Raw genomic sequence first — 27,980 nt, 5'->3', positions numbered from 1 at the left:
GTAAAAAAAAAGTCAACTTTATGATGCTACATAAAGTAGACATATTGTATATGTGAATCAATATATAATTTATTTGGAATATTAATTTTCCTGATAAGCAGAGAGCTTCAAAGTTATAAAAATGCTAAATTTTCAATTTTTTCATCAAATTTTTGAATTTTTCAACAAGAAATGATGCAAGTATTGATGAAATTTTACCATTAACATAAAGTAGAATATGACACGAAAAAACTATCTCTGAATCAGAATGAAAGGTAAAAGCATCCCAGAGTTACTAATGCTTAAAGTGACAATGGTCAGATGTGCAAAAACGCTCTGGTCCTTAAAGGGGTACTCCGCCACTAGACATCTTATCCCCTATCCAAAGGATAGGGGATAAGATGTTAGATCGCCGGGGTCCCGCTGCTGGGGACCCCGGGGATCGCTGCTGCAGCACCCCGCTGTCATTACTGCGCAGAGCATCGTTACGTCACGGCTCCGCCCCTCGTGATGTCACGGCCCGCCCCTATCAATACAAGTCTATGGGAAGGGGGCGTGGCGGTCGTCACGCCCCCTGCCATAGACTTGCATTAAGGGGACGGGCCGTGATGTCATGAGGGGTGGAGCCATGACATCACGCTGCTCCGGCCCCTGTATCGCCCGTCATTACGCACAGAGCAAACTCGCTCTGTGCAGTAATGATGGCGGGGTGCCGCAGCATCGGGTCCCCGGCGATCTAACATCTTATCCCCTATCCTTTTGGATAGGGGATAAGATGTCTAGGGGCGGAGTACCCCTTTAAGGCCAAAATGGGCCTGGTCCTTAAGGGGGTTAATGTCCATTAATTCTAGTGGTGAACTCGAATTTGGTATATGAATTGGAGTGAGCCTAATCGTACATTAGATTAAGTGTCATATAGTTAAAAAAAAAAAAAAAAAAGGGTATTTATAATTTTTGTAAATGCAATTTATAACTTTTATTTTCTTTGTTATTATTACAGAGAGTACTTGGAGAGGGCAGGCATTCTAGATAGTCGTTATCGTGCACAGAAGCTCCATGATGGTATGGTTGCTCTTCCAGTTCTTGAAGAAAAACTTTATTTATCCGTACAAGAGAATCTGTTAGAAAATATTGCCCCAGGAAGCTCTTGCAAGAAAACTTGGATTATTGTAAGTATTAGTCTATATATCTGTGCAGGTTTAGGCAAGGTTGTCAGAATGCACCAACTGTAAGGAAAGATGTTCTAATACACAGCCTACTACTTTTAAGTTTCTCTACTTTGAGTATCTTCCTTATTGTCTTCCAAATTAGGTCTTTACATCTCTATAAGCAAACAATGATTTTTTATTTTTTTTGCATTACATATCCAAGTTGGGTGTCAGTACTGTCATGAAAATTTAACCCTGTTAATCCTGTCATAACCCAGGGCCTCAAATTGTTCAATCTATCAAACCGACTCAGAGAATCTCATCAAAGACATTCTTAGGTTTATGTCCAGATGAATTCTGATTCTTTACTCAAAAGGTGTGGTTAAGGGCTGGTTCACATCACGTTTTCTCCCATACGGGAGCACATACGGCAGGGGAGAGCTAAAACTTCGTGCCCCTGTATGCCTTTCTATGCGCTCCCGTATGTAATTCATTTCAATGAGCCAGCCGAAGTGAAACGTTCATTTTTGCACTTTTGTTTTTCCTCCTCACCTTCTTAAAGGGGTATTCCAGGAAAAAAACTTTTTTTATATTTTATATATATATATATATATATCTCAACTGGCTCCAGAAAGTTAAACAGATTTGTAAATTACTTCTATTAAAAAATCTTAATCCTTTCAGTACTTATGAGCTTCTGAAGTTAAGGTTGTTCTTTTCTGTCGAAGTGCTCTCTGATGACACCTGTCTCGGGGAACGCCCAGTTTAGAAGAGGTTTGCTATGGGGATTTGCTTCCCGAGACAGGTGTCATCAGAGAGGATTTAGACAGAAAAGAACAACCTTAACTTCAGAAGCTCATAAATACTGAAATGATTAAGATTTTTTAATAGAAGTAATTTACAAATCTGTTTAACTTTCTGGAGCCAGTTGATACATAAAAAAAAGTTTTTTTTCCTGGATAACCCCTTTAAAATTATAACACTTTACATTTTCCACCTACAGATCCATATGAGGGCTTGTTTTTATGTTCCACCAATTTTACTTTGTAATACCGTTAATCATTTCACCACAAAATGTTCGTCGAAACCAGAAAAAAAAAATATTTGTGGGGCAAAATTGAAGAACCCCCCGCCATTTTGTTAATTTAGGGGGCTTCCGATTCTACGCAGTGCACTTTGCAGTACAAATAACACATTATCTTTATTCTGTAGGTCCATACGGTTACAAGGATATCCAATTTATATAGCTTTTATTTTATTTTATTACTTTAAAAAAATTATAACTACAATCACCAAAATTAGTATGTTTAAAATTGTCCACTTCTGACCTCTATATCTTTATTTTTCTGTATATAGGGACAGGGGCGGACTGACACCACTCAGGGCCCCCGGACCAAATAAAGCAAGGGGCTCCAGCAAGACTCCACCCCTGGCCCCACCTCTGCCCCGCCCCTATTCCCGCCCAGTATGTATATGAAGATTTGCCATAGAATAGGGGGTGCAGTGCGCTTGAGGCAATGGTGTACTTTGAGGGATGGCAATGCCAATAACCTTAACTACACCAAGCGCTTAAAAACTCTGAACTATCCTCCTCCTTTTTATGCCAACTTGGGATCTCTGTCTGTGATACCCAGTCCAACTTGGCTCCAACCTTCACTCACCTTAAAGCGGTACTACCGTGCTGACAACTTATCCCCTATCTAAAGGATAGGGGATAAGTTGCCTGATCGTGCGGGGTCCCGCCGCTGGGGACCCTCGCGATCTCACACGCAGCACCCCGCTCCGGGTCTGATGACGGGGCCGGTGATCGTGACGTCACAGCTCTGTCCCCTCAATGTAACTCTATGGCATGCCATAGACTGAAAGGCATGGAGAAGATACATACAACTGTACAGCAGGGCTCTGTGCACTGAGGACAAGCAGGGCTCTGTGCACTGAGGACAAGCAGGGCTCTGTGCACTGAGGACAAGCAGGGCTCTGTGCACTGAGGACAAGCAGGGCTCTGTGCACTGAGGACAGGCAGGGCTCTGTGCAGTGAGGACAGGCAGGGCCCCCCTTACACTGAGGACAGGCAGGGCCCCCCTTACACTGAGGACAGGCAGGGCCCCCCTTACACTGAGGACAGGCAGGGCCCCCCCTTACACTGAGGACAGGCAGGGCCCGCATACTCCTATTCGGCAGCAGCAGTGAACCGCGCTGAGACGTGAAGGGGCGTGGCTTAAGCGGAGGGGGCATGGTTTAAGCGCGGCGGGTTCGGCTATTCAAAAAAAATTATAATTTTTTTTTTTTTAAAGATATCATGACAGGCGGTGGACAGCGGGCCCTTTTCCAAGCTGGCCTTCGGACGAGGCCCGATTGGACCGGCCTGTCAGTCCGCCTCTGTATAGGGATGTATGAGGGCTCATTTTTTGCATTGCGCCTTTTTGACCTTGCAGTTTAATTAACATTATATTTTAATAGTTTGGACATTTACGCATGTGGCAATACAACACATGTTTAGGTTTAAATTTATTTTTTTTAGTCCCCATAGGAGACTATACCGTGCAGTCTTTAGATTGCATACACTGATCAATGCTCTCCTATGGAAAAGCATTGATCATTGTTATTGGTGCTTTGCTGCTCTAGCTTGGAGGAATAGAACACGGATCGGACAGCAAGGAGTAAGGTAAGAAGCCTCCCAGCTTTTCGGGACGCTGTGATTTCACCGCCCACTGAGCTAACTTGCAACGGTTTTCTCCCATGTTAATGGCTGCAATCAACTTTGATTGTGGTGTCTACCTGGACATCAGCCTGATCGGCGATGTGCGTTATTAGCTGCAGGTCCTGGTTGCTGATAGCAACCGGAACCCATTGGGTATGATGCGCGCTCAACTGCTGTCATACAGTGGGAGCCCGCAGTGGACGTAAATATACATCCGTTTGCAGGAAGGGGTTAAAGTTATGACATACACATATTCTAAACATAAGATAGGTTTTCTAACTATTTAAGAAATATATTACAAAGTAATTTGTCAGTAATATACATTTTACAGAAAAGAAGCTGATTTCACAATAAATGTAGTTTAGCATCTGCTATGAAATGAAGCAAGCTTGTGGTCAGACTGTTAGTAATAAACTTGTGTGCCTAATGTCTGTAATAAACTTGAAAATTGATTATTTTGACTATACGGTCATGGCAGAAAAAATTAAAAAGGCAGCCATATCATGCACCTCTTTTGAGCCTGTGTAACTTAAGTTATCAGAGTATATTCAGGGTCACTAAACTGATCCTGCAGGACTTTCATTTACTTTCTTCGCCACTATTCCTTCCCCACTGGAAATCAAATGCTTATAATGCAGATAACTTCAAGTGCAGAAGGTTGTGTTAGTGTAATAACATAGAAGGTAACATTGTAGTCAGTGTACTGATAGGGATGACCCTTATGTTTCTAATGACTAATCAATATATTAAAGGGGTATTCCAGGAAAAATCTTTTTTTTTTTATATATCAACTGGCTCCAGAAAGTTAAACAGAATTGTAAAAGACTTCTATTAAAAAAAATCTTAATCCTTTCAGTACTTATGAGCTTCTGAAGTTAAGGTTGTTCTTTTCTGTCTAAATCCTCTCTGATGATACCTGTCTCGGGAAACGCCCAGTTTAGAAGAGGTTTGCTATGGGGATTTGCTTCTAAACTGGCCGTATCACGAGACAGGTGTCATCAGAGAGGATTTAGACAGAAAAGAACAACCTTAACTTCAGAAGCTCATAAGTACTGAAAGGATTAAGATTTTTTAATAGAAGTAATTTACAAATCTGTTTAACTTTCTGGAGCGAGTTGAGATATATATATATAAAATATAAAAAAGTTTTTTTCCTGGAATACCCCTTTAATATGAATATGCTATTGCTGGAAAAATGGAAAAATATATTTGCTCCCTACCCCTTAACCCATATACATCAGCTTGCAATATGCTAGTGACTACGATGGAGGCCTTGCCATTACTCTGTCAGATATTTTCTTTTACTCCTTATTTCAGTTGTATCGAACAGAGAACTCTGGAATTTCCCAGTAGAGAAACTTCTGCCAAGAAATTAATGGACACTAGATATGCTAATTATATACGGACACAATAATCAAACAACCAATCAAAATGTGACATAATTTTGATGTCATAACTAAACCTCCTTCTTTGTCCAATGTAAAAACTAAAAGTACTTCCTGGATTAAGCAGCACTCTTTTGGGGAACAGCTGAGTTTCCTGCTTAGAGAGAGTTCATACCAACAACCTGTCTGGTGTATATTTTCTTATGTCGACACTTGGCAGTATATAACAGCACAGTCAATCACATTTGAAAGCCTCACCCTCGGGCCATCCTTAACAGTACAAGGTCCCTCCTAGTCTGTGGCTAGATAGTGATTTAGTCAGCCATATGGATGCCGTACAGAACCTCATTCATGCTTTCCTCCTTCCTCCCCTCACTCCCTGATGTTTGATCTGAGTGATTCACCTGTACATGTGTGTTGGAGGGCATAGTAAAAGCATGTTCCTGTCTTATACTTGTATGCATGAACAGGTGAGGGTAGCATAAAAATAAGAAACTATACTCTTTCCATCCTCCGCAACTGCTATACTGACACTCTTGGTTTACGCTCATGCCCCCATAATAGCGACTTTGTACTCCTGTACAATATTCTTTGTCCCCTGTACAATTTTCCGTGTTTTCCCATACTAGTGACCTTGTCCCCTGTACAAATTTCACTGTCCCTCTATATAGGTTTGTTGGCCGCCCAGGAATCCAAATTGACCCCACAGTCTTCACCAAAATTGACTTTAAAACAAAAATTTTTTTCAGTATTGACATTCATGCTCAACAGTTTGTGCCCCAGCACCCCAATGCTTTTTTGGCTAGGCCAATAGGTGGACCCACATCAATGCAGCCGAGATGAAGACATATTGGGGCTTCATCCTGCATTATGGGCCTAGTCAAAAAAAACAAAGTTTTTGTTTAATACTGTAATTTGTTTCCCTCTTTATATCATTTTACTTTATCTTTACCTCTTCCCCAGGCTTCTAACATTGTACGCACATCCTATATTGGGCCTCCTCCATTTTAGTGATGCCGGTTACTCAATAGTTAATGTACACTTAAAGGGGCACTCAACTGCCCTGCTTCCGGAGCTCCGCTCCCCAGCGTCTGGAAGTTTATTGTTCCAAACGCTGTGTGCGGGCTTCGGTGTTCAGGGAAGCCCCTCGTGACGTCCCGCCCGCCCCCTCAACGAAAGTATATGGGAAGGGGACGTGACGGCGAGTGGACGAGACATAGGATGTTCTCTAACGTCCCCGCTACCTGGGCTTTAATGCCCAAGGACGTTAGAGAACGTCCTGTTGTATTTCCGGTCTCTGCCGCTCGCCGGGCAGAGAAATCGGAACCGGATGCCTGCTGAAATCCTTCAGCAGGCATCCAGGGCAAACGCCGAGGGGGGCCATGTAGGGAAATCGCCCTTGCGATCTGCGACGATACCGGGCTGATCGGGTCTCTGGGACCCGACCTCCCGGTAATTTTGCATGATCCCGGCTGTCACAGACAGCCAGGACCATGCTGAAGACTAGGAGCGAGGTGGCAAGCCTGCCACCTCCTCCGATCCCCTGCGATCCGTCTGTTAACTAACCGACCAATCGCAAAGGGGGGGGGGGGGCGGTTACTTCCTCCCGCCCTGCCCGGCCCCTGGATGTCCGGAGAGGACGGGAGGAAGACTGGAGGACGCGGCGGGGGACGGGGGAGTGCTGGGGCCCGGCCCCGGTACTTACCTCGTCCCTGAAGACCCGGATCCCGGCGATGAAGGCGGCGGCGACAGGTGAGTTCCTCTTCAGCCGCGGTCGGGCCCTTTACAGCAATGCACGTTGCCGTAAAGCGACATGCATTGCTGTAATGGGACCCTGTATACTACAACTCCCAGCATGCCAAGCCAGCCCTTGGCGTCTGGGCATGCTGGGAGTTGCAGTTTTGCAACATCTGGAGGTCCACAGTTTGGAGACCACTGTGCCCTTCCAGATGTTGCAAAACTACACATCCTCAGCATGCCCTTACTGTCCAGGCATGCTGGGAGTTGTAGTTCTGTAACATCTGGCCCTTCAGATGTTGCAGAACTACAACTCCCAGCATGCCTGGACAGTTTTGGCATACTGGGAGTTGTAGTTTTGCAACATCTGGAAGGGCACAGATTGGGAACCACTGTATTAGTGGTCTGCAAACTGTAGTCCTCCAGATGTTGCAAAACTACAACGCCAAGCATGCTGGGAGTTGTAGTTCGGCAACATCTGGCTCTAAAGATTTTGCCGAACTACTACTTCCAGCATGCCTGAGAATGTTTGGGAGTAGTGGTTTTGCAACAACTGGAGGCACACTGGTTGGGAAACATTGTCTGTTTCCTAACTCGGTGTTTCCCAACCCGTGTGCCTCCAGCTGTTGCAAAACTATAACTACCAGCATGCACTGATAAACCGTACATTCACATGGGCAGGGGGCTTACAGTGAGTATCAGGCTGCAAGTTTGCGATGCAGCAAATTTAGCACGGCAGCTCAAACTCGCAACGGGAAACTCGCTGTAATCCCCCACCTGTGTGACTGTACCCTAAAAACACTACACTACACTACACGAACACAAAATATAATAAAAAACCCCTACACAGCCCCCCTCCCAATAAAAATGAAAAACGTCTGGTACGCCACTGTTTCCAAAATGGAGCCTCCAGCTGTTGCAAAACAACAACTCCCAGTATTGCCGGACAGCTGTTGACTGTCCAAGCATGCTGGGAGTTTTGCAACAGCTGGAGGCACCCTGTTTGGGAATCACTGGCGTAGAATACCCCTACGCAAATTCTTAATTCAGGCCTCAAATGCACATGGCGCTCTCACTTTTGAGCCCTGTCGTATTTCAAGGCAACAGTTTAGGGTCACATATGGGGTATCGCCGTACTCGGGAGAAATTGCCTAACAAATTTTGGGGGGCTTTTTCTCCTTTAACCCCTTATGATAGGTGAAGTTGGGGTCTACAACAGCATGTTAGTGTAAAAAAATTAATTTTTTTACACTAACATGCTGGTGTTGCCCTATACTGTTCATTTTGACAAGAGGTAAAAGGTAAAAAAGCCCCCCAAAATTTGTAATGCAACTTCTCCCGACTACGGAGATACCCCATATGTGGGCGCAAAGTGCTCTTGGGGCGCACAACAAGGCCCAGAAGGGAGAGTGCACCATGTACATTTGAGGTGATTTGCACAGGGGTGGCTGATTGTTACAGCGGTTTTGACAAACGCAAAAAAATAAATAAACCCACATGTGACCCCATTTTGGAAACTACACCCCTCACTACACCCCTAGTTTCCAAAATGGTATGCCATGTTGGGGCTATTTTGCTGTCCTGGCACCATAGGGGCTTCCTAAATGCAACATGCCCCCCGAGCAAAATTTGCTCTCCAAAAGCCAAATATGACTCCTTCTCTTCTGAGCATTGTAGTTCACCCGTAGTGCACTTCAGGTCCACTTATGGGGTACCTTCATACTCAGAAGAAATGGGGTTACAAATTTTGGGGGGTCTTTTCTGCTATTAACCCTTGCAAAAATGTGAAATTTGGGCGGGAAGCACACATTTTAGTGAAAAAAATATATTTTTTCTTTTACATATGCAAAAGTCGTGAAACCCCTGTGGGGTATTAAGGCTCACTTTATTCCTTGTTACGTTCCTCAAGGGGTCTAGTTTCCAAAATGGTATGCCATGTGTTTTTTTTTTTGTTGCTGTTCTGGCACCATAGGGGCTTCCTAAATGCGACATGCCCCCCGACCAAAATTTGCTCTCCAAAAGCCAAGTATGACTCCTTCTCTTCTGAGCATTGTAGTTCGCCCGTAGTGCACTTCAGGTCCACTTATGGGAAACACACATTTTAGTGAAAAAAAATATATATTTTTTTACATATGCAAAAGTCGTGAAACACCTGTGGGGTATTAAGGTTCACTTTACCCCTTGTTACGTTCCCCAAGGGGTCTAGTTTCCAAAATGGTATGCCATGTGGGGATTTTTTGCTGTTCTGGTACCATAGGGGCTTCCTAAATGCAACACGCCCCCCAAAAACCATTTCAGAAAAACGTATTCTCCAAAATCCCCTTGTCGCTCCTTCGCTTCTGAGCCCTCTACTGCGCCCGCCGAACACTTTACATAGACATATGAGGTATGTGCTTACTCAAGAGAAATTGGGCTACAAAAAAAGTATACATTTTCTCCTTCTATCCCTTGTAAAAATTAAAAAATTGGGTCTACAAGAACATGCAAGTGTGAAAAAATGAAGATTGTGAATTTTCTCCTTCACTTTGCTGCTATTCCTGTGAAACACCTAAAGGGTTAAAACGCTGACTGAATGTCATTTTGAATACTTGGGGGGTGCAGTTTTTATAATGGGGTCATTTGTGGGGTATTTCTAATATGAAGACCCTTCAAATCCACTTCAAACCTTAACTGGTCCCTGAAAAATAGTGAGTTTGAAAATTTTGTGAAAAATTGGAAAATTGCTGCTGAACTTTGAAGCCCTCTGGTGTCTTCCAAAAGTAAAATCACGTCAATTTTATGATGCAAACATAAAGTAGACATATTGTATTTGTGAATAAAAATTTTTTTTATTTGGAATATCCATTTTCCTTACACGCAGAGAGCTTCAAAGTTAGAAAAATGCAAAGTATCGACAAAATTTTACCAATAACATAAAGTAGAATATGTCACGAAAAAACAATCTCTGAATCAGAATGATAGGTAAAAGCATCCCAGAGTTATTAATGTTTAAAGTGACAGTGGTCAGATGTGCAAAAAAACGCTCCGGTCCTAAGGTGTAAAATGGCCTGGTCCTTAAGGGGTTAAAGGGAATGTGTCACTTTTTTATAATAAATTAATAAAATTGTGGTGTAAAATGTAGTTAACTTAATCTGTGTATTTTAACTATGTGTGTAATGTATTTTTCATTTTCTCCATAATGATATTTCTGGGAGATGTAGCTTTGCAACTTCTTGGTTGGGAAACACTACTTCACAGTGTCACCCCTCCATACCAGTGTTTCCCAACCAGGATGTTGCAAATCTACAACTCCCAGACAGCCTTTAGCTGTCTGGGCATGCTAGGAGTTGTAGTTTTTCACCATCTGGAACAACAATAGTTAGGAAATACTGGTATGAAGGGGTGACACTGTGTGAAGCAGCGTTTTCCAACCAGGATGTTGCAAAACTACAACTCTCAGCATACACAGCAAGCTAAAGGCTGTCTAGGTATGCTGGGAGTTGTAGTTTTGCAACATCCTTGTTGGGAAACACTGCTTCACACAGTGTCACCCCTTCATTCCAGCATTTCCTTAAGTTTTTTTTTTTTTTTTTTGCATAAATATGAAAAAAAAAAAAAAATTAAGGTTCCCTCTATTTTTATTCTCAGCCAAATACTAACGAAGCAGCAACAGCCTAACGTTACCAGGGTGGGCGAGGACCATTGTAACTGGCCCTCTTCAGCCTAAATAATGCTTTTAGCGCCTAGGCCCAGGAGCGCCATTTTTGAGGCACCAGCCTGTTGGTACCAGCTCTTCCCGGAACCCCAGTGGCAGTGGGTACCGGGGTAATAATTGGGGGTTATCGCTAGCTGTTTTTGTGACTAACACTAAGCCCGGCTTAATAATGGATTCCCCCCTATAAGACTGCTTCCACTACTAAGCCTGTAAAGTAAATAAAAAAAATACATGTTAAAAAAAATTTTATTTAAAAAATACCTCCCCAAAAGCCCTCGTTAACCATTTTATTAACATTAAACAACAAATCTAAAATAATCCACAGGATACATGGATCTGAAATAATAAAAAAAAATTAGTACATTTAGGGGAGAAAAAGTGGTAAAAAACTTAATAAACACACACACACACACACACACACACACACACACACACACACACACATAGAGATAGAAAGATATAGATAGAGATATATTAATATATATAATATACAGATAGAGATAGATATAGAGATAGATATAGATATAGATATAGAGAGAGAGATAGAGATAGATATAGATTATACAAAAAAGAAGATTGCATCAGCACACATTGGTCAAAAAATTGAGGCTCTTAGCGCACTATTTTGATCAAAAACGTGTCCCCCTTCCACCACGGGGAGGTGGCCTCATTTAGGATTGGACCCTAACACACATTCTGAGCCTAACACTCAGATACCAACTCACCTCTGCTGGGCATATAGCCTCTGACTGGGTGACATGCTGGATCCATATACAATTTAAAACACCACCTGTGAGAAAGGGGGAGGGGTGCACAGCTAAAGAGGGTGCCATTCCCCCTGTGTAGTAAATACAAGCAAAAAGAAAAATAGCCAGCACAACAACCTTGTATTTACTACACAGGGGGAATGGCACCCTCTTTAGCTGTGCACCCCTCCCCCTTTCTCACAGGTGGTGTTTTAAATTGTATATGGATCCAGCATGTCACCCAGTCAGAGGCTATATGCCCAGTAGAGGTGAGTTGGTATCTGAGTGTTAGGCTCAGAATGTGTGTTAGGGTCCAATCCTAAATGAGGCCACCTCCCCGTGGTGGATGGGGGACACGTTTTTGATCAAAATAGTGCGCGAAGAGCCTACATTTTTTGACCAATGTGTGCTGCTGCAATCTTCTTTTTTGTATACTCTGTATCTGCCACAGCAGTGTGCACCCGTGTATTAGGTTGTTGTGCTGGCTATTTTTCCTTTTGCTTATATAGAGATATAGATATATACAGCAACAAAGGAATGCAGCAGCACACTGCCAGCACAAGGATATAGGTGAAACATGAATATGCAGTTAAAACATGGAGAGCTATACAGCTATGGTGTAATAGATGCAAATGTGAAACTATGAAATAGTAAGGCACGCAAATTTGTCTCCGCCGGCGGTCATATAGCTTGGACCTGTAGCGTGCACCTGTAGGCCAGGTCCATATAATAGTTTGGTATCAACTAAAGTGCTGTCTGACCTATTCTTTGTCTATATAGAGATATATATATATATATATATATATATATATATATATATATATATATATATATATATATATATATATATATCTATATCACACAATTTTTTTCAAAGCTGCAAATTGGTGTTCTGAAGTCATTTATTGGTTTTTGTGTCCTAAAAAATGGTATTTACATAGTTAGTACGGTCGAAAAAAGACATATGTCCATCAAGTTCAACCAGGGAATTAAGGGGTAGGGGTGTGGCGCGATATTGGGGAAGGGATGGGATTTTATATTTCTGCATAAGCATTAATGTTATTTTGTTCCAGGAATGTATCTAATCCTGTTTTAAAGCTGTTAATTGTTCCTGCTGTGACCAGTTCCTGAGGTAGACCGTTCCATAAATTCACAGTCCTCACGGTAAAGAAGGCTTGTCGCCCCTTGAGACTAAACTTTTTCTTCTCCAGACTGAGGGAGTGCCCCCTCGTCCTTTGGGGGGGGGGGTTTAACCTGGAACAGTTTTTCTCCATATTTTTTGTATGGGCCATTAATCTATTTATATATGTTTATCATATCCCCCCTTAAACGTCTCTTCTCAAGACTAAACAATTGTAACTCCTTTAATCGCTCCTCATAGCTAAGATGTTCCATTCCCCATATTAGTTTAGTCGCGCGTCTCTGCACCCTTTCCAACTCCGCAGTGTCCCTTTTATGGACCGGTGCCCAAAACTGAACAGCATATTCCATGTGAGGCCGTACCAATGCTTTATAAAGGGGGAGTATTATGTCCCTGTCCCTCGAGTCCATGCCTCTTTTTATACATGACAATATCCTGCCGGCTTTGGAAGCAGCAGCCTGACATTGCATGCTATTCTGTAGTCTGTGATCTACAAGTACACCCAGATCCTTCTCTACCAGTGACTCTGCCAGTTTAATCCCCCCCTAAGACATACGATGCATGCAGGTTATTAGTACCCAGATGCATAACTTTACATTTATCCACATTGAACCTCATTTGCCAAGTGGATGCCCAGACACTTAGTCTATCCAAGTCATCCTGTAACTTATGCACATCGTCTATAGACTGTACCGTGCTACAAAGCTTGGTGGCATCTGCAAAGATAGAAACAGAGCTGTTAATACCATCCTCTATATCATTGATAAAAGTGATTTACTGGTTTTTGCTTATGTAAGCTTATTAACCCCCCTGTGATAGTATGATAAATGTGCCATACATAAACAAAACTAAAGCAAAAAAAAATGCCTACAAAACCTGCTTACCAAAGCAACAATGATAAATCTGCCCCTATAGGTTGCAATTAAACCCTGTTTCTGATCTTTCCTTTGGCCGTAAGGTCCTTTAGGCGGTAGTCCCGCGCTGATTGGTTTCTATTCTAAATATCCAGGGTTGCTGTCATGAACGTTTAGGAAAAGATAGATTACTTATCAGGTAATCTATTTTTACACTTAAACAACACAATGGAACTCCAAGTCAATCACACTTCTGTGAAATCACACTGTCCACTCAGGAAGCAACACTGACAATCAATTTCACATGTTGTTGTGCAAATGGAACAGACAACAGGTGGAAATTATAGGCAATTGGCAAGATACCCCCCCCCCCATAAAGGAGGGGTTCTGCCGGTGGTTACCACAGGCCACTTCTCAGTTCCTATGATTCTTGGCTGATGTTTCGGTCACTTTTGAATGCTGGCGGTGCTTTCATTCTAGTGGTACCATGAGATGGAGTCTACAACCCACACAAGTTGCTCAGGTAATGCAGCTCATTCAGGATTGCACATCAATGTGAGCTGTGGCAAGAAGGTTTGCTGTCTCTGTCAGCGTAGTATCCAGAGCATGGAGGCACTACCAGGAGACGTGGAGGTGGCCGTAGGAGGGCAACAACCCAGCAGCAGGACCGCTACCTCCGCCTTTGTGCAAGGAAGAGCACTGCCAGAGCCCTGCAAAATGACCTCCATCCGGCCACAAATGTGTATGTGTCCACTCAGTCAGAAACAGACTCCATGAGGGTGGTATGAGGGCCTGACGTCCACAGGTGGGGGTTGGACTTACAGCCCAACACCGTGCAGGACATTTGGCATATAGTAAAGTCTGTATACGATATTAAACTGTGTTATCTGGTAATTCAAATTTGGTGATACAGGACTAATATTTTTCAATACAGTATCCCACTTTGTCGTTTCTATGGGTCCAATCTTCTCCCTCCATTGTTGGAAACTCCTATGAAGTAATTTGCTGTTGGGTAACCTTATTAAAGATGTGTAGACATATATGTTTTTTTAATTATTTTACCCCTATTTACTCTATTCTGAATATTCTCAATTACTAATAAATTCCAGAAAGGCTATTTTTCAACTGTTATAGTCCAACTATCCACACTCCTTTTTAAATTAAATTCTTCTTTTAAGTTCATAAAGGGAATCAACACGGTAAAGGAGGAGAGCAGATGTAAAAGAAGAAAAAATACCACAAGAGGACATACGGGGAGATTTATCAAAACCTGTGCTGAGAAAAAGTTGTCCAGTTGCCCATAGCAACCAATCAAATAGCTTCTTTCATTTTGCAGAGGCCTTGTTAAAAATGAAAGAAGCGATCTGATTGGTTGCTATGGGCAACTGGGCAACTTTTCCTCTACACTGGTTTTGATAAATCTCCCCCATACTTTTTAAACCTTTGCCCCTCTAATTTAAAACTAATATCAGGAAGTATTTACTGAGAGAGTAGTGGATGCATGGAATAGCCTTCCTGCAGAAGTGGTCGCTGCAAATACAGTGAAGGAGTTTAAACATGCATGGGATAAGCATAAGGCTATCCTTCATATAAGATATGGCCAGGGACTATTGATAGAATTCAGATTATTGGGCAGACTAGATGGGCCAAATGGTTCTTATCTGCCGGCACATTCTATGTTTCTATGTTTAGTTTGTCCAATCCCTAAAATTACCTTTTGTCCCACACATCTTTTATCCTAACACATTCCCTATCTTTAAATAAACTTATTTTCCCTAATTTGCTCACTTCATTTATATTTGCATGGTCCAGCAGTGTTGCCACATCCATTATTCCTTTTTATATCCATCTCCTTCTTAAATATCTTCCACGTTTTAACCAGATTTTTTTTACCATTAAGACTTTTCTCAATCTTCCCTTCTCTAACTTCCCTGATTCAAACAATTGAAAAACATCCATGTAAACCTAATCACTATTGGACAATAAAAATTCAAGAGAGCAAATTTTTCCCATTCAATCTGATTTGTCCTGCCAAACAATATTTGTATATGTCCAGAAATTCTGTTGCACCATTTTTTTTGTTTGACACAGATATTCTAATTTTATTCTTGTTCTTTTTCTTCCCCAAATAGCGTTAAAAATTGAAATAACCTTTTTAAATAATCCAAACTGGTGCCGATCGGAACACATACAAAATCTTCGTCATCAGAACTGAATTACTATAATCATTTCTGCCTTTGATAAATTTAAGTCATTACATATATTAGCTTTCTTTTCCATTTTCTTAAAGGAGTGCTCCCCTGGAAAACTATTTTTTTTTTTTTTTTTTATCAACTGGTGCCAGAAAGTTAAACAGATTTGTAATTTACTTCTATTTAGAAATATTAACCTTTCCAGGGCTTATCAGCTGCCGTATGTTCCAGAGGAAGTTCTTTTCTTTTTTAAATTCCACAGTGCTCTCTGCTGACACCTCTGTCCATTTTAGGAACTGTCCAGAGCAGGATAGGTTTGCTATGGGGATTTGCTTCTACTCAGGACAGTTTCTAAAATAGACATTGGTGTCAGCAGAGAGCAGTGTGGTCAGACAGAAAGGAAATTCAAAAAGAAAAGAGGCACGGGCGGAGCTTACTGACGTCACTGCTGCTGTTTTCACAGCGGGACCCAGCAGAGAACAGCAGCGTGACGTCAGTAAGCTCCGCCCGTGCCCCATGCCAGGTGCCCAGAGCGAAGCTAACTGAAGAGATTACAGGAGATCCCCGCCATGGAACGGGACAAGGTAAGTATCGTTGTCACTTGCACTTCCTGTTGGTACCGACAGGTTAGTGCAGTTGACACTGGTGACAGATTTCCTTTAATTATTTCCTTTAATTACTGATGGTAATTTCCTATCTCACTTGACAAATACACCCCCAAATATTTAAACTTTTCTCCCTTCTTTATTACCTTCAAACCATATGCGTGACGTATATTTTCCTCCCCCAAAGGCATAATAACCTATTTCAGATGATAGGAATGAAGTCTCGGCACTCACAGATAATCTTGCAAAATCTTGAAGTGTTTATTCACATAAACTGTATATACCGTATTTATCGGGGTATGCCACGCACCGGCCTATAACATGCACCCTCATTTTACCAAGGATATTTGGGTAAAAAAAGTTTTTTACCCAAATATCCATGGTAAAATGAGGGTGCGTGTGTGCGCGTGTATACCCCAATATACCCCCAGGAAAGGCAGGGGGAGAGAGGCCGTCGCTGCCCGCTTCTCTCCCCCTGCCTTTCCTGGGGTCTAGAGCCCTGCTGCCGGCCCTTCTCTCCCCCTGGCTATCAGCGCCGCTGCCCATTCTGTCCCCCTGACTATCGGTGCCGGCGCCGATAGCCAGGGGGAGAGAAGCGGCGCCGACAGCCAGGGGGAGAGAAGGGGCAGCGGCACCCATTGCTGGCACCGCTGCCCCGTTGCCTCCCCCCATCCCCGGTGGCATAATTACCTGGGTCGGGTCCGTGCTGCTGCAGGCCTCCGGCGTGCGTCCCCTGCGTCGTTGCTGTGCGCTGCACGGCGCGGCGCATGACGTCAGTGCGCCGTGCATAGCAACGACGCAGGGGACGCACATCGGAGGCCTGCAGCAGCGCGGACCCGACCCAGGTAATTATGCCACCGGGGATGGGGGGGGCAGCGGCGCCGGCAATGGGTGCCGCTGCCCCTTCTCTCCCCCTGGCTGTCGGCGCCGCTTCTCTCCCCCTGGCTATCGGCACCGGCAGTGGGGCGCCAGCACCAATAGAGGGACAGAATGGGCAGCGGCGCCGATAGCCAGGGGGAGAGAAGGGCCGGCAACAGCGCTCTAGACCCCAGGGATGGCAGGGGGAGAGAAGCGGGCAGCGACGGCCTCTCTCCCCCTGCCTTTCCTGGGGGTGTATCGGCGTATAACACGCACATACACTTTAGGCTAAAAATTTTAGCCTAAAAAGTGCGTGTTATACGCCGATAAATACGGTATACCGTTTATGTGAATAAACACTTCAAGATTTTGCAAGATTATCTGTGAGTGCGGAGACTTCATTCATATCATCTGATCTAGTCTTTTGGTCTGCGTGCACCACCTGAGACTCGAGTGCCGACTCCTTCTATTCCCTTAATAACCTATTTCAACCAATTAACCGCTAGCCCAGAAAATTTCCCATAATTATTATTTCTATTACTCTGAGATTTTTTTAGGGTCCTCCAAAAATAGCAAGATGTCATCTGCATACATTATAATCTTGTCCCCTCTCTCCCCGCTCCAAATCCTGTTAATTAATGGATCATTTCTTATATTAATTGTCAATGGTTCTATGACCATTGCAAATAGCAGGGGAGAGAGGGGACATCCCTTCCTGATAAATCCTTTCGAGTTCTTACCATCTATGCATATCTTGACCATGACCTCCGAATAGAGCAGTGTAATTATCTTAATCAAATGCCTTCAAAGACAATACTTTCCCAACAGCTTCCAGTGGAAATCCCACTCCCCCCCCCCCCCCCCTGTCAAATGCTTTTACCGCATCTAAAGACAGGATGCAGTGGGACCCCCTCCTCTCACTCAACTTTATATTTGTGAGTACTCTATAAATACTACCGTATTTTTCGCCCTATAAGGCGCATCGGCGTATAAGACTCACCCAATTTATAGATGCAAAATCTAAAAAAATAAAGATTCTGAATCCAACAGTGGTCTTCAACCTGCGGACCTCCAGATGTTGCAAAACTACAACTCCCAGCATGTCCGGACAGCCATTGGCTGTCCGGGCATGCTGGGAGTTGTAGTTTTGCAACATCTGGAGGTCCGCAGGTTGAAGACCACTGGATAGGAGGTAGTACTCACGTGTCCCCGCCACTCCGGACCCGTCACCGCTGCCCTGGATGTCGCTCCATCGCTGTCAGGGGGTCCCCGTGGTGTCCCCGACTCTCGGGACGTTTTCTTCCCCAGGATCCACGCTCTCCGTCATCACATCGCTACGCACGCCGCTTCTATTGGATGACGGGACGGCGTGCGCGACGACGTGATGACGTCGGAGAGTGCCGGCCAAGCAGGGGATCCCGGAGCAGACACCGAGGCAGGTAAGGTCCTGTAAGCTGTTCGGGGCGCTGCGGTGAACAGCCCAACTGGGCACTTTCCCTTCAGACGTGGCGGTCAGCTTTGATCGCCGCGTCTGAAGGGTTAATACAGGGCATCACTGCAATCAGTGATGTCCTGTATTAGCCACGGATCCCGGCCGCTGATGGCCACAGGGACCGCCGCGATAGGCGTGTATTAGACGCACCAACTTTTCCTCCCCAGTTTTGGGGAAGAAAAAGTGCATCTTATATGGCGAAAAATACGGTATGTTTAGTTGTCCTTCCGGGTATAAGCCCGCACTGGTTCTTACTTATCCTGGGACTATTTTCCATTCTTTTGGCCAAAGCCTTAGCTACAATTTTAATATCAGAATCATACAGGCCAAAATCATTGTTAAAAAAATATTTCTTCTTTATTCTTATCTGGTTTTAACAGTAGTATTATATTGGCCTCCTTTATCGGCCCTGGCAGTTCTCCTTTTTTCAGGGATCTTTATACAACTCTTACCAAAGCTGGCAGAAGAATATCCCCATATCTGAGATTGATTTCAAAGGAGAACCTGTCTCTTCCTGGGGACTTGTTTCCCTTTATTGTCTTTAGAGCTTGATATAGCTCATTAACCGTTAATGGTCTATTTATTCTTCCAATTCTTCCTCTGAGACTCTAGGCAATTCTATTTCCCCCAACTATTTATTTATTTATTTATTTTTTTTAATCTCCTCCCGACTTAATTCTGACTCTGACCTATATAATAACTCAAAATATTTTTTAAATTCCTGAATTATATCCTCAGCCTTATTCTGTATATCTCCTTTCCTATATTTAAAAGCTTGAATAGTTCTACTCCCTTGTTGATTGTTAATTAGGGACTTTAATCTTTTATGTTTCCCTGTTTCAATAAACCTTTGTTGACCCTGAAAGCAAGCTTTTTCTTACTTTTCTCATTTAAATATATCTCTAATTTTCCTTGTTTATCACTCCATTCCTTTTTATTTTAATTCGAGCAATCAAATAGAAATCTGCTTACTGCTTTGTTTACTTCTTCCATTAGGTATTTTTCTATCTTACTAAATTCTTTCTTCTTTTTTTCAATTGCATACATTATTTCTCTATATAAGTAATAGATTTGTAGGGGTATCTACTAACCCGTATATGTGATCTCCCAAACTGAATATAGTAAAGAGGGGGGGGGGGGGGGGGAGGTGCATATAAAACTTAGCTTTTAATAATTAATATTAAAGGAGTACTCCGGTGCACACTTTTTTCATGTTATCCCGTATGGGCTGCAAAATAAAAGAAAACACACTTTATCTCACCTGCCAACGAGCCCCCGGAGCTCCGGTACAGTTATTCGGTCCCCGGGCTGTATTCTTCTTCCGGTTAGCCCGGCACGTCACACGGAGCTTCAGCCTATCACTGGCCGCAGCAATGTCCCGCCTCGGCCAGTGATAGGCTGAAGCTCCGTGTGACGTGCCGGGCTAACCGGAAGTAAGAAGAATACAACACGGGGATCGAACACCGGTACCGGAGCTCCGGGGGCTCGTTGGCAGGTGAGATAGTGTGTTTCCTTTTATTTTGCAGCCCGGATGGGATAACATGAAAAAAGTGTGCACCGGAGTACTCCTTTAAATGGTACCTCTCATCAAATAAACTTTTGATATATTTTAGATTAATGAATGTTGAATAACTTTCCAATAGCATGTTAATGAAAAATATGCTTCTTTCTATAGTATTTTTCCCGATCAGTCCTGGCAGCAAGCATTTCAGACTCATGCTGGAGTCCTAAACACTCAGAGCTGCCAGCCTGCTTTGTTCACAGCCAAACAGACTGTGATTAAAGCAGGCTGGCAGCTCTGAGTGTTCTCCTTTGTGAACAAAGCAGACTGGCAGCTCGTAGTGTTTAGGACTCCAGCATGAGTCTGAATTGCTTGCTGCCAGGACTGGTAGGGAGACTCCTAGTGGTCATTTCTTCAAAGTGGAAAATTCAATAGAAAGAAGCATATTTTTAATAACATGCAATTGTAAAGTTATTCTGCATACATTAATCTATAATATATCAAAAGTTTTTTTGATGAGAGGTACCCTTTAAGAGAAATAATGCATGTGATGCAATAATGTTGTTTGTAGCACTCAGATGAAAAGTGCACAAACCATATGAATGCCAGATATTATCTGCTAAAATTTAACAGATGGGGAGATAGCTCCCACAATATATAGATAATGTACACAACAGTACATAGATGCCAGTCCACGGCTATCTATGTTAAAAAAAAAACACAATGCCCTACGCATTTCGGCACTGTAACATGTGACCTCCTCAGGGGCTAAACAAGTGGTACATATCTCACAATAGTAAACAATAAAAGTATATGAGCCACCAAGCATTGGGGCTCAAAAGATGGAGTACTTCCTTAACCCAATAGACCGGGTCCACCTGCAAATAAACACATAAAGAAAAATACCGTTCAGTATGCCATGTCCTGGCTGCACGGTGCCTGTAACAAATATATGCATGCACTCACGGTTCTATCAGAGGCATAGTGCGACACCTGTGATAAAAGGAAAGAAAATGCCGTTTGTTCTGGCTATCTCCTAAGTCACGGTGTACATGCCTGTAAACAAAAGGAACAACACTCACGGTTGCGGCGTCCTAAATGCGAATAGAAAGCTCCAGGGACATGCGTTACCCGCAGTGGCGGGGAGCCGAACTGTTAGCCAGCTGCTCACACATGTCTCCTGAGCGGACGGCGTCTGACGCCTTATCCGCTTCCGGGGCTGTGGGTGGAGACTCCGCCCAGACGCCATCTCCATACCAACGCCGAAGCAGGAGGACGTCAACCCAACCTCGCTAGTCTTGCGAGGAGGTAAGCGGAGAAATATTAACCCTAACCGCCCGGTGGATAAGGAAGTACACTGTGAGTCAAAGGGTAATTTGCCCCACAGAATAAGCAGGGGCCCAGTGAGCCTATGTAGTCCCTATTAAACCCTGTCACTGGTCCCTGAGCCTTTCGGATAGTAACGTCGGTTTCTCTCCCCCCCCCCGGTCACATGGTAAGATGGCTGGCTATCAGTGATAGCCACCATCTTACCGGGCGCTGGGGAAAAGTATAACGGAATGCAGTACATTTTAAAAATAAAAGGAGAATGATCTACAGTGTTAAGTGGATTACAAAGCTATTTTAATGTGATGGAGCTTGTTCAATGATAAGTAAGCTATCAAACATTTCCTATGTAAATGTATTAAATTGTTGGATCATAAAATAACAATACCAATATACAAGTGATCTAGTGAATAACTGAACTGGAAACAAATATTCTATATGCAAATTATTTTAAAAGTGCTTTGGAATAACCAAGGAGTAAAAAGCAATATAAAGCAAACCAAATGAGGAATTGAGATAGGAAAGTTAAAACATTCTGGTGGTTCCTTAGTACAACTTTCCTTCAGAAATAGAAAGGATTGCTACGTGCAGTTAAAGTTGGCTTATATTTGCGGGGAAAAAGACGCACTTGCGTCAAAATTTTTGGCGCGAAGGAAAAGTACGCAGGTAATAAATCCATGTGTACTATAGATGTCACTCCAAGGTACCCTGTTTCGGCCACATTTGGATGACATGCTCTACCAAAATGTGCGGAAAAAAATGCACAAAAAAAGGGCTTGCGCAAAATTATGCGCATAAAAATTCACACAAAACAGGGGTAAAATCTTTGATACAAGTCCCCCATGATGACTATATTTCCCCCCTTTTGCGGTTTCCCATACTATTTGATCTGAGGAGATTTCCCAATTCCTGTCAAAAAATTCTATTAACTGCTGAATTTTCCATACCTGTGTCAATCCTGATGCTTGGTGATCAGAAATACATTGTGTAATAATTTATTTTTTACCTTTACACTCCCTCGCTCATCACCAAGACCTAAATCTATATGCGACACAGTCTTACTTGTTCTATTCCAACATGAAAATATATTTTTCCCCGGATTACGAGCTCTCCACATCAGACCTGCTTCATCACAGAATTTATTCAAAGGAGTTTGACCAAAACTCTCTTTTACATTTACCCTCCTCAGCCTATCAATGTTCTCGTGTATCACGCAATTTATATTTCCTTGGATAAACAGGGGACAGTCCCTCTTCCCTTGCCAGATTCTAAGTTCAGTTTTAAGAACATTGGATGTGTACGGCGGAGGTATATAAACAAATACCAAAGTGTATATTTAATTTCTCCAATTTCCCATATATATATATATATATATATATATATATATATATATATATATATATATATATATATATATATATATATATATATATATATATAATATGTATATGTATATATATATATATATATAAAACTCAACGTGTGTGTGTGTGTATGTTCCAACATCACGTCCAAACGGCTAAAGATATTAACATGAAACCTGGCACACATGTTACTTATATGTCAACAACAGACATAGGATAGGTAATTTAACCCTTACTCACCCCCATTTGCCAGGGGCGGGGTTTATGTTTAAAGTCCCATACAAGTCAATGGGAAATATAGGTTACAGCATAGTAATATACAGCTAGTAATATAATAAATCTTCCCATTTAACCTTTCTGTGTATCATCACTGTGATCCCTCTTGAACATAAAAAGGAGTGGTAATAATGTGAAAAAAAAAAAAATATATATATTACATAGTTACATAGTTACATAGTTAGTACGGTCGAAAAAAGACATATGTCCATCAAGTTCAACCAGGGAATTAAGGGGTAGGGGTGTGGCGCGATATTGGGGAAGGGATGAGATTTTATATTTCTTCATAAGCATTAATCTTATTTTGTTCCAGGAATGTATCTAATCCTGTTTTAAAGCTGTTAATTGTTCCTGCTGTGACCAGTTCCTGAGGTAGACCGTTCCATAAATTCACAGTCCTCACGGTAAAGAAGGCGTGTCGCCCCTTGAGACTAAACTTTTTTTTCTCCAGACGGAGGGAGTGCCCCCTCGTCCTTTGGGGGGGTTTAACCTGGAACAGTTTTTCTCCATATTTTTTGTATGGGCCATTAATATACTTATATACGTTTATCATATCCCCCCTTAAACGTCTCTTCTCAAGACTAAACAATTGTAACTCCTTTAATCGCTCCTCATAGCTAAGATGTTCCATGCCCCATATTAGTTTAGTCGCGCGTCTCTGCACCCTTTCCAACTCCGCAGTGTCCCTTTTATGGACAGGTGACCAAAACTGAACAGCATATTCCAGGTGAGGCCGTACCAATGCTTTATAAAGGGGGAGTATTATGTCCCTGTCCCTTGAGTCCATGCCTCTTTTGATACATGACAATATATATATGTATAATTATTTTTATTTTATTTGGTGTGAGGTTTCCTTCACTAAATGTGTTTCCAGTAAACAAATTATACCCGGTAAGTGTTTTTTTAAAATATCACATACCGTATATACTCGAGTATAAGCCGACCCAAATATAAGCCGAGGCCACTAATTTCACCCCAAAATCCCAGGAAAAGTTATTGACTCGACTATAAGTCTAGGGTGGGAAATATATCATCCCCCCCTGTCATCATCCAGACCCCAGTCATTAACACCCTCGCCATCATCCCCCCTTCATCATCATCACCTGTCGTCATCCCCCCCCTTCATCATCACCGCCTGTCATCATACCACCCCCCCTTCATCATCACTGCCTGTCATCCCCTTGCCATCACCCCCCCCCCCTTCATCATCACCGCTTGTCAATGTCTGACAGTGGTCTTCAACCTGCGGACCTCCAGATGTTTCAAAACTACAACTCCCAGCAAGCCCGGGCAGCCATCGGATAGGGGATAAGTTTCAGATTGCGGGGGGTCTGACAGCTACCCACTATTGTCTGCCACCTACCTAATATTGTGTCTACTTGAAACATAAGACACAGATGTTAAAAAATAAATAAATCAGGCCTCTGTGGCACTCCGCGATCTCCCGTACGGGGCCCCAGCTTGCTGACCAGAGAGCGCGTATCGACCACCGCACGAATTGGCGGCCGACACACCACCTCAATTCAGCACTGTGGCTGAGTCTGAGCGCTGCCTTCGGCAATCTCAGGCTCTGTCGTAGTGCTGTATTGAGGGGGCGTGTCAGCCACCCCTTCATGCGGCGGTCGGCACGTGCTCTCTGGCCAGCGAGCCGGGGCCCCGTATGGGAGATCGCGGGGGGCCCCAGATGCCTGATTTATTATTATTATTTTAATCTGTGTCTTATGTTTCAAGTAGACACAATAGTAGGTAGATGGCATGTAATGCAGCCCTCTAACTTTCTTAAATTCCATGTTAATAAATGGTTGATGCTCATATTTCAACTGAACAAAAAGAAAGTAAAAAAATATATATATATATATGCTTGATGGATAGCAAAACTATTATGTGAACAGCCTCTAATAGAAACTTAAACACTGCTTTCCAAATTCATGTTTGATTCAAAGTACTGTACACTGCTTTTGTATGTTGCCTATATTCCAGAATCCTGTACTCTCCAAAAAAAGTCAAGTTCATTCACCAGCACAGAAATTACGCATGGAACTATATAACCTGTTAGAAAGCCATGGAGTAAATTGGACCCAAAATCTGGAATGTGACCTTCCTCGCTCTTGGCAGCAACATGGTGACTTAGTTATTTTCAGTGAAAACTGCTTTTGTAACCCAACATGGAAGCAACTGGGTATGTAACAACAACTTGTAATATGTATAAAAATTTCCATTTAGAAATCAGAAATAGACTAATACTAATCTCTCTCTAGGTGATGAACTTTGGTTCATTGTAGCATGCTCTCTTGGGGTTAAACGCCTAGCTAAACAGGGTCGTGTGCTGAATGATGGCATGAGATCCCCCAGTGTGACTTTGCTACTTGGGGACAATAGTTGGGTAGAACATGTGGACAATGGTATTCGGTAAGTATTGTGGAAAATTTTAATTTAATTAAAACATTTGTCTCATTTACCTTTTGTTGTCTCATAATCTTTGCATCTGTCTGCAGATACACTTTTGATTTCACAAAGTGCATGTTCTCAGCTGGAAACATAGTAGAAAAACAAAGAGTGGCAAATTTTAGGTGTTCCGAAGAGATCATCGTTGACCTATATGCAGGTATAGCATGCTTTAAAAAAAAATGTTTTTTCAAAGTGTACCTGTCACTGAAAAAAAAAAAATCTTGACATGTAAAATGTTTTGATCTGTCCAGGTCTGAACCCCAATCAATCGCTAGAGCGAACTCAGCTTCTCTCCTGGCTCTATGTAGATGCAATGGTCCCATAACTTTATATTGGAAGTCTGTTTCTGTCGTGTGGCACAGAGCTGGGACAGAATGTGCTTAGTGTGCACTTCTCCCAGCTCGTTCTAGTGATCACTCAGTCACTCACTAAGTGTGAACACTCAGACCTCAACTGATCTAAACTTTTAATCTGTCTGTAAGATACTTTAAAAGTTTTATAAAGTGACAGTGCCTATTTAAGCACTGTATTGTGTTAAAAAAAAATTGCACATGTTAATGAATTTTTTTGGGTAATTTCATAAATCTGTACGTTTGCTGTCATGTGTCATCAAGTTCAAACTTTTATGGTCACTGATATAATTTATTTTCTCACCCTTGTTGCATATTCATATTTTTCCATTAACCACTTAGGGGGCCAGGGCGTACAGGTACTCCCTGATGCCTGGTACTTAAGGACCCAGGGTGTACCTGTACGCCTGTGGGAACCAGAGCGGGATGCCTGCTGAAATCATTCAGCAGGCATCCTGTGACAACGCCCACGTCGGCGATCGCTGGTGAATTCACACCAGCGATCTGCGGCGATTCCGGTCATAGGGGTCACGTGTGACCCGATGACCTGGAATTAGAATGTGATCGTCGGTGTAGTATACACCGCCAATCACCTTCTTCGATCCTGTCACAAGAGCGCTGCTAATGGTCGGACAGGGACAAGTTTACAGTTTAGTCTACAGGGAAAAGTAGGAGGTTAAAATGAGTAAAGAAAAAAAAACACCTACCCCTAATAGGTCCTCTAGGGTCCGCTGTAGATTTAGCTGCGCAACCCGGGCCCTATTAGGGTTTCAGGGCGCTGCATTTGCCTAGCCCCCCCTTTTTTTATTTTTTTATAACTGTGTGTGATTTATAATCGTACACCGTTATAATATATATATATATATATATATATATATATATATATAATATGTGTGTGTATATATATATAGTATACACCAAGCACATACACTACACCCCCCCCCCCCACACACACACACACATCCCCTCCCAACTGCCAACGCCACTGTAGAAAAAAGGTGATGGCCTGCCGGGCATTTTCGGTGCAGGAGGCATACGCTTTACTTGCCTCAGACTCCGAATCTGCCAGTGAGGACAAGAAGGATCCTACTTTTCTGCGAGGCTACCCCCCCCCCAATGATAGTGACCCAGTGGCCAACACTAGTACGAGCGTCCATGCTGCTCGTAATAGAAGTCCGACCCCCAGACATGTGTACCAGAGCTCCCTTCCGATGAACCTGTCTGGAGACCCCAGAGGGATATCGGCCACGGATTCCGGAGTTTGTTGGCGACTCAGGAATCCAGATTGACACGGCCAGATACACTGAAATAGACAATTTTTTAGTTATTATTTCAGTAACAACTTTGTCAATCATATGGTGAAGAAAAACGAACTTGAACGCCCCAACAGTTCATTGCCCACCACCCTGATTAGGTTTTGGCTAGGTCCAATGAATAGTACTCCCAACAATGCAGCCAAAATGAGGACATTTTGGGGCCTTTTGCTGCATATGGGCCTAGCCAAAAAACCCGTGTCAGGCAGTACTGAAGTTGGGACTTCCAATACCAGACCCTGCTTTACAGTATGGCCGTGACACGTAAGCGGTTCAAGGGCATTTGGAAATGCCTGCATTACACTGATAATGCGGCATGTCCCCCACCCCCCTGAAGTGATCCTGCCTATGACCAGCTTTACAAAGTGAGGCCGGTCATAGACCACTTTGGGGCCAAATTTTTGGAGCTCTCGGTAGATGAGTCTCTTATCAGTTTTAAGGGGAGACTCATCTTCTGCCAGTATTCCCTCAAAGCGGGCGTGGTATGGTATATGAGGGATGAGATTCCCGTATTGGACCCCCAGAATGCCCCCCCATCTGGGTGTTGGCGGCAAAATCGTTTGCACCTTGTCCACCCATTGCTGGATAAAGGTTACCATATTTTACTTGGATAACTTTTTATACCAGCATCCCTCTGTTCACATCCCTAGCCACCAGATCCACGTCCGCTTGTGGGACCGTGCAGAAGAACCAGAGAGGCCTCCCTCTAAATTTGTTCCAGACACCTATGCCCAAGGGTGAGTCCCATGCCCTTACCCATGAAAACGTGTTGCTGGTCAGGTATAAGGATAAGAGGGATGTCCTTATGCTGTCCACAATCCATGATAAGGGCAGCTCACCTGTCCCTGTGCGAGGTACCACAACAACGGT

General features: G+C 43.0%; 1 protein-coding gene across 4 annotated transcripts in view; it reads left to right on the top strand.

Annotated features, from left to right (window-relative positions):
* TRMT12 (tRNA methyltransferase 12 homolog) overlaps positions 1–27,980 on the top strand; it is a 309,262-nt gene that overhangs the window by 61,238 nt on the left and 220,044 nt on the right. For all 4 annotated transcript variants that reach the window (XM_056540149.1, XM_056540150.1, XM_056540148.1 and 1 more), the window contains exons 2-5: positions 980–1,148; positions 24,980–25,178; positions 25,258–25,408; positions 25,495–25,604. In XM_056540149.1, the coding sequence (XP_056396124.1) occupies positions 980–1,148; positions 24,980–25,178; positions 25,258–25,408; positions 25,495–25,604 (629 nt within the window). The remainder of the gene's footprint in view (positions 1–979; positions 1,149–24,979; positions 25,179–25,257; positions 25,409–25,494; positions 25,605–27,980) is intronic.

The sequence above is a fragment of the Hyla sarda genome, chromosome 9 (assembly GCF_029499605.1).
Source record: "Hyla sarda isolate aHylSar1 chromosome 9, aHylSar1.hap1, whole genome shotgun sequence".
Lineage (NCBI taxonomy): Eukaryota > Metazoa > Chordata > Amphibia > Anura > Hylidae > Hyla > Hyla sarda.
This window is presented reverse-complemented; position numbering and strand designations above follow the sequence as displayed.